Source organism: Cucurbita pepo, chromosome 5 (genome assembly GCF_057944985.1).
Source record: "Cucurbita pepo subsp. pepo isolate OVF chromosome 5, ASM5794498v1, whole genome shotgun sequence".
In the NCBI taxonomy this organism is placed as follows: domain Eukaryota; kingdom Viridiplantae; phylum Streptophyta; class Magnoliopsida; order Cucurbitales; family Cucurbitaceae; genus Cucurbita; species Cucurbita pepo.
In genome coordinates this window covers 2,703,539-2,709,867 of record NC_141802.1, presented here as the reverse complement: position 1 = coordinate 2,709,867, position 6,329 = coordinate 2,703,539, and the positions used below count along the sequence as shown (strand labels likewise).

Here is a 6,329-nt window from a genome sequence, read left to right as displayed (position 1 = left end):
AGTAAGCATTGGGGTCCTTTGCTGTTAAAACTCTTATTTAGAAACATTGGCACATCCAACAAGTTTTACCACTCGGTAAATGGTAAGCAGGCAAATGAGATGACTTATTAAATGCATGCAAATTCATGGTTTTTACAGCTTCAAATGATTTCTGTGATGTGGGGAACTTGGAAAAAGACTTCAGAATCTATGTGTTGCCTTACACTTCCATTAGGGTTATATCACTAAAAAAATCTAAAAAAATCTAAACTAATAATTGTATCAATTTAAATCATTTATAATTCTATTAATTAAATTCCTATGTTTTCGCAAATTAATCAATTTGACTGAGAATGTAAAAAATTATAGGGATTTTATAATAGAATAGTTCACCTCTTTCATCCCATCTTTAGTCTTCAAACTTGTTTTTTGAGAACTGTATGTAGAAACTAAGAAAGCGTTTTTTTTTTTTTCGTTTAAATACAGAAGATAACAAAAATATTACATACAAGCTAACCAAATTCCAAAAGTGACTCCATGGCCCAATGGATAAGGCGCTGGTCTACGAAACCAGAGATTCTGGGTTCGATCCCCAGTGGAGTCGCTTGTGTAATATATTTATTTCTTCATTTTGGTCGTTTTTCAAAAATTAAATAATATACTTTATAAGTGAAACAAACTTCAAAAACGACTCCATGGCCCAATGGATAAGGCGCTGGTCTACGAAACCAGAGATTCTGGGTTCGATCCCCAGTGGAGTCGTTTTCAAAATGTATATTTACTTCTTTTTAGTTATAACTACTATTTAATTGGGCTGACTGACATATTATTAAGAATAAATAAGCTTATTATTCACATATATGACTGACATATTATTAAGAATAAATAAGCTTATTATTCACATATATGAAAATAATAATAATAATAATAATAATTGCAACACTTATTGCAATAAAGTGCGAATGAAATTAAAATTTGTAGTCGATGATAAGTTATACAATATCTAATTTTCACAAGTGGTGACATAAATGGTATTAGAGTTTTGATAGCATTCAATGTATAAAAGTTTAAATTTTTAAGAAATTTTAAAATTTTTTGGTTTTTTTTCTTTGCACGACGGTCGCATACTAAAAAAAAAAATAACAAATCTATTCATACAATTAAATAAAAGTGTCCATAATAGAGATTAGTATTAAAAATATTTATGGTTTTTTTTAGGATTAAAATAACAATAAAATTTTGTCGTTAATTTTAAATTTTATTTGCACGACGGTCGCATACTAAAAAAAAATAACAAATCTATTCATACAATTAAATAAAAGTGTCCATAATAGAGATTAGTATTAAAAATATTTATGGTTTTTTTTAGGATTAAAATAACAATAAAATTTTGTCGTTAATTTTAAATTTTATTTCTATTTAATTCTTGGTAGTTTTACCTCTAATGGAATAATATCAAATCTTTCAACTATCCATGCTTTATATGACCTTTTGAAACAAAATTAAATCCATAATTAAGAGAATTAATCCAAAACGCTCAAAATAAAATTTACTTACCATTTTTATTTTGAATCCCACAACATTAGTTTGAGATATTAGAGAGTGGTGGTTTGACCATCACAACAATCGGACTCCTAACTTCATGGTCCAGATCACTCCAAATTAATGCCGAAGAAAGAACAATCTCAGTTGGAATTGCCCCTCCAGCCACCGTCACAACAAAACTCTTCTTCTCATTCAAATTTCTAAACCACAGTTCCTGAGGCTTAACACTTACATTAAGTTTTTCCAGTGACTTCAAAACATTAACTCCAGAAAACGACGAAATCTTCGATCTATAAGTTGAGTTCGCAACCCCAACATTAGTTAAAGTTCTTTGAAACTTAACTACAAACGGTTTCATCGGTAGAACATGAGCCACCATTGCAGGGTAATTCAAATCTCGAGCAAGATATTTCGTAGAAGTTTTCGAACAAACACTATCGTTTCCCACAAATGCTTTCATCGTCTTCGAATCATACCCCTTTGCACACAGCACATTCAAGTGATCTTTTTCAAAAATTTCATAAACAAGTCCGGGTTCGATTGCTCGATTTGGATCGATTAAACCCGACCCGTAAAGAAATTCACGAATTAAAATTCCATCCGTACGAACGATTTGTTTAGCCGTCGTCATGATGGCTGATTTGATCGCTGCCGGCGACCAATTTGGATGGAAACTCTTTACATAAGCGGCGACACCGGCGACATGGGGACAAGACATGGAAGTGCCGGACAGAATCGAAAATTCGACAGATCTTGTGTCTCCGACATTGCCGGAAGGAGCCGCGATCGGAGAAAACGAGGCGAGGATTTCGACGCCGGGGGCGGCGATGTCGGGCTTCAAGATCTCCAGCATCCACATGTTGGGGCCGCGGCTAGAGAAATCGGCGATCGTCGGCGCGTAAGGATCTTTAGTAGCGACGCTTCTAAAGATCGTGACATTGGGATTTGTTGCAGAGATTGCGTAATTTGCAACACTTTTATAATCCGCCATTTTCAAAGCGATTGCAGGGAAGGGAAGAACGAAGGAAACATTGGCGGCCTTGTCGTTAAGAACAATTGCTCCGGCGGCTCCGGCGTTGAAAGCTCTGGAAGCGCCGTCGAAGGCCTTGCATTGAACGATCTTCCCTTTCACCAACAATGGATCCAAGCAACCATCTCTGCAAATTTCTGCATTTTTTGATGAACAGTTTCTGGAAGCGTTTGTTGCGTAAATTAATGGAACGTTTTGGTTTGGAGCGAAGGTGTTGACGGAATACCCATTCACGGTGTTTCCGTCGCCGAGAACAACCTTGTCTACGATGGTTCTGTCTGTGTTGGTGGCGGCGACGGTGAACACCCACGGAACTACACTTCCCACTGTTCCGTCCTCCGGCCCATAATTTCCGGCGGATTGGACGGTTAGGATTCCTTTAGCCATCGAGTGGTAAGACCCAATTGCCATCGAGTCCTGTTCAAAATTAAACCCACCGGCTCCGACAATTGAAATCGTGATAAGATCCACGCCGTCGGCGATGGCGTCATCAAACGCCGCCAGAATATTCTCTTCTAAGCAATCCGGATTGCAAGCTTTATAAACCGCTAGTCTCGAAGAAGGAACTGCTCCCCTGGCAACTCCGCCGGCAAGTCCATAAAAACCAGTCGTTTTCCCTGATTTTCCGGCAGCTGTAGAGGCGGTGTGAGAGCCATGGCCGACGTTGTCTCTGGCGGACATGGAGGTGTAAAAACGAGCTCCGATCACTTTATTGTTGCACGTGAAATTCCCTCCTCCAGCACATGTACCTCTCCACCGCGCCGGCGGTGGACCTATTCCCTCGTCGTTGAAGCTTTCCAATTCCGGCCAAATCCCCGTGTCGATTGACCCAATTATAACGTCAGTTTCACCGGCGAGATTTCTTGTGGGTTTTGCAGGGAATCCCAAATAATCCCATGATCTTGTCGTCTGGGTTTTGAATACCTTACTTTCGAAAACAGAAACCACGCCGTCCATGGCGGCGAGTTGCTCTGCTTCACCTCCGGTGAGTTTCGCAACAAATCCATTAAAGCTTCTTCCATAGCTACGAATGTAAGAACCTTCCATTACGGAAGAGGATCCAATCACCGAACGAAGAAGATTCAAATGGTGGGTCGATTCCGCCATTGCTCTGTTTTGGATTGCGCCCATGTAAACAATATGAGCTTTTCTTTCCGACCCATTTGCAGAGGTGAAAATGGCGGCTAAAAGGGCGGCGATGAAGGAAAACAATATGGGAAAATTGTCGGGCGCCATTTTTAAGAGCTTCGGTGCAGAGATGATTGAATTTAAAACGAAGGAAGGGATGAATGCGAGGGAAACAGAGTGGCGCTGCCATGAATGGTAGGGAGATTATCGTTCCAGAAAGGATTTGTTAAGCGGACATTGAAAAAATAATGAATTTTTGTTTTCAAGTTTATAAATTAAAGAATTTTTGTACATAATTACTCATATTCCACGCAGGTTTTCTTTTGACTTCATTACCACCTCTGTTAACCATTAACCTGTCCTGATTCATCCATATGCTTACGTCATTATTCTTAATAATTAATATTAAGCAATTGGGCTTTCATCGGTCCAAGTGCTATTTGGGCTTTCATCGGCCCAGTTAAATCGTAATTCTTAATAATTAATATTAAGAAATTGGGCTTTCATCGGCCCAGTTAAGACTGGGCTTCAATAATACTGAAATAAAAAAGTTCCGTTGGAACCCGGGTCTCCTGGGTGAAAGCCAGATATCCTAACCGCTGGACGACAACGGAATTGTGGTTATAATTAAAAATGGCTCAGATATCCTAACCGCTGGACGACAACGGAATTGTGGTTATAATTAAAAATGGCTCAGATATCCTAACCGCTGGACGACAACGGAATTGTGGTTATAATTAAAAATGGCTCAGATATCCTAACCGCTGGACGACAACGGAATTGTGGTTATAATTAAAAATGGCTTTCATCGGTCCAAGGCTATTTGGGCTTTCATCGGCCGGCCCAATATAATACTGAAATAAAAAAGTTCCGTTGCCGGGAATCGAACCCAGGTCTCCTGGGTGAAAGCCAAATATCCTAACCGGTGGACGACAATGGAATTGTGGTTATAATTAAAAATGGCTTTCATCGGTCCAAGGCTATTTGGGCTTTCATCGGCCGGCCCAATATAATACTGAAATAAAAAAGTTCCGTTGCCGAGAATCGAACCCGGGTCTCCTGGGTGAAAGCCAGATATCCTAACCGCTGGACGACAACGGAATTGTGGTTATAATTAAAAATGGCTCAGATATCCTAACCGCTGGACGACAACGGAATTGTGGCTCAGATATCCTAACCGCTGGACGACAACGGAATTGTGGTTATAATTAAAAATGGCTTTCATCAGCCGGAAAAGTTCCGTTGCCGGGAATCGAACCCGAGTCTCCTGGGTGAAAGCCAGATATCCTAACCGCTGGACGACAACGGAATTGTGATTATAATTAAAAATGGCTTTCATCGGTCCAAGGCTATTTGGGCTTTCATCGACCGGCCCAATATAATACTGAAATAAAAAAGTTCCGTTGCTGGGAATCGAACCCAAGTCTCCTGGGTGAAAGCCAAATATCCTAACTGCTGGACGACAATGGAATTGTGGTTATAATTAAAAATGGCTTTCATCAGTCCAAGGCTATTTGGGCTTTCATCGGCCGGCCCAATATAATACTGAAATAAAAAAGTTTCGTTGCCAGGAATCGAACCCGGGTCTCCTGGGTGAAAGCCAGATATCCTAACCGCTGGACGACAACGAAATTGTAGTTATAATTAAAAATGGCTTTCATCGGTCCAAGGCTATTTGGGCTTTCCTCGGCCGGCCCAATATAATACTGAAATAAAAAAGTTCAGTTGCCGAGAATCAAACTCGGGTCTCTTAGGTGAAAGCTAAATATCCTAACCGCTGGACGACAATGGAATTGTGGTTATAATTAAAAATGGCTTTCATCGGTCCAAGGCTATTTGGGCTTTCATCGGCCGGAAAAGTTCCGTTGCCGGGAATCGAACCCGGGTCTCCTGGGTGAAAGCCAGATATCCTAACCGCTGGACGACAACGGAATTGTGGTTATAATTAAAAATGGCTCAGATATCCTAACCGCTGGACGACAACGGAATTGTGGCTATAATTAAAAATGGCTTTCATCGGTCCAAGGCTATTTGGGCTTTCATCGGCCGAAAAAGTTCCGTTGCCGGGAATCGAACCCGGGTCTCCTGGGTGAAAGCCAGATAACCTAACCGCTGGACGACAACGGAATTGTGGTTATAATTAAAAATGGCTTTCATCGGTCCAAGGCTATTTGGGCTTTCATCGGCCGGCCCAATATAATACTGAAATAAAAAAGTTTCGTTGCCGGGAATCGAACCCGGGTCTCCTGGGTGAAAGCCAGATATCCTAACCGCTGGACAACAACGAAATTGTAGTTATAATTAAAAATGGCTTTCATCGGTCCAAGGCTATTTGGGCTTTCATCGGCCGGCCCAATATAATACTGAAATAAAAAAGTTCCGTTGCCGGGAATCGAACCCGGAGATATCCTAACCGCTGGACGACAACGAAATTGTTGTTATAATTAAAAATGGCTTTCATCGGTCCAAGGCTATTTGGGCTTTCCTCGGCCGGCCCAATATAATACTGAAATAAAAAAGTTCCGTTGCCGGGAATCAAACCCGTGTCTCCTGGGTGAAAGCCAAATATCCTAACCGCTGGACGACAATGGAATTGTGGTTATAATTAAAAATGGCTTTCATCGGTCCAAGGCTATTTGGGCTTTCA

General features: G+C 40.6%; 1 protein-coding gene and 8 non-coding genes across 9 annotated transcripts; 2 read left to right on the top strand and 7 right to left on the bottom strand.

The window, feature by feature from the left end:
- Window positions 1-510: 510 nt before the first annotated feature.
- TRNAR-ACG (transfer RNA arginine (anticodon ACG)) lies at window positions 511-583 on the top strand. The gene has a single exon. It is a non-coding gene; the product is annotated as a tRNA-Arg (tRNA).
- Window positions 584-668: 85 nt separating this feature from the next.
- TRNAR-ACG (transfer RNA arginine (anticodon ACG)) lies at window positions 669-741 on the top strand. Its single transcript has one exon. It is a non-coding gene; the product is annotated as a tRNA-Arg (tRNA).
- Window positions 742-1,516: 775 nt separating this feature from the next.
- On the bottom strand, window positions 1,517-3,902 carry LOC111795666 (subtilisin-like protease SBT4.3). Its single transcript, XM_023678210.2, has one exon. It carries the CDS (start codon window positions 3,788-3,790, stop codon window positions 1,562-1,564), a length of 2,229 nt encoding a protein of 742 aa, XP_023533978.2. The 5' UTR covers window positions 3,791-3,902; the 3' UTR covers window positions 1,517-1,561.
- Window positions 3,903-4,711: 809 nt separating this feature from the next.
- Window positions 4,712-4,783, bottom strand: TRNAE-UUC (transfer RNA glutamic acid (anticodon UUC)). The gene has a single exon. It is a non-coding gene; the product is annotated as a tRNA-Glu (tRNA).
- Window positions 4,784-4,919: 136 nt separating this feature from the next.
- On the bottom strand, window positions 4,920-4,991 carry TRNAE-UUC (transfer RNA glutamic acid (anticodon UUC)). Its single transcript has one exon. It is a non-coding gene; the product is annotated as a tRNA-Glu (tRNA).
- A 250-nt stretch (window positions 4,992-5,241) lies between these two features.
- On the bottom strand, window positions 5,242-5,313 carry TRNAE-UUC (transfer RNA glutamic acid (anticodon UUC)). Its single transcript has one exon. It is a non-coding gene; the product is annotated as a tRNA-Glu (tRNA).
- A 229-nt stretch (window positions 5,314-5,542) lies between these two features.
- TRNAE-UUC (transfer RNA glutamic acid (anticodon UUC)) lies at window positions 5,543-5,614 on the bottom strand. The gene has a single exon. It is a non-coding gene; the product is annotated as a tRNA-Glu (tRNA).
- Window positions 5,615-5,737: 123 nt separating this feature from the next.
- TRNAE-UUC (transfer RNA glutamic acid (anticodon UUC)) lies at window positions 5,738-5,809 on the bottom strand. The gene has a single exon. It is a non-coding gene; the product is annotated as a tRNA-Glu (tRNA).
- An 89-nt stretch (window positions 5,810-5,898) lies between these two features.
- Window positions 5,899-5,970, bottom strand: TRNAE-UUC (transfer RNA glutamic acid (anticodon UUC)). The gene has a single exon. It is a non-coding gene; the product is annotated as a tRNA-Glu (tRNA).
- Between the last annotated feature and the right edge of the window lie 359 nt (window positions 5,971-6,329).

Excerpts from the sequence above, each read along its gene's own strand:
- LOC111795666 (XM_023678210.2), bottom strand. The coding sequence starts at position 3,790 with ATGGCGCCCGACAATTTTCCCATATTGTTTTCCTTCATCGCCGCCCTT.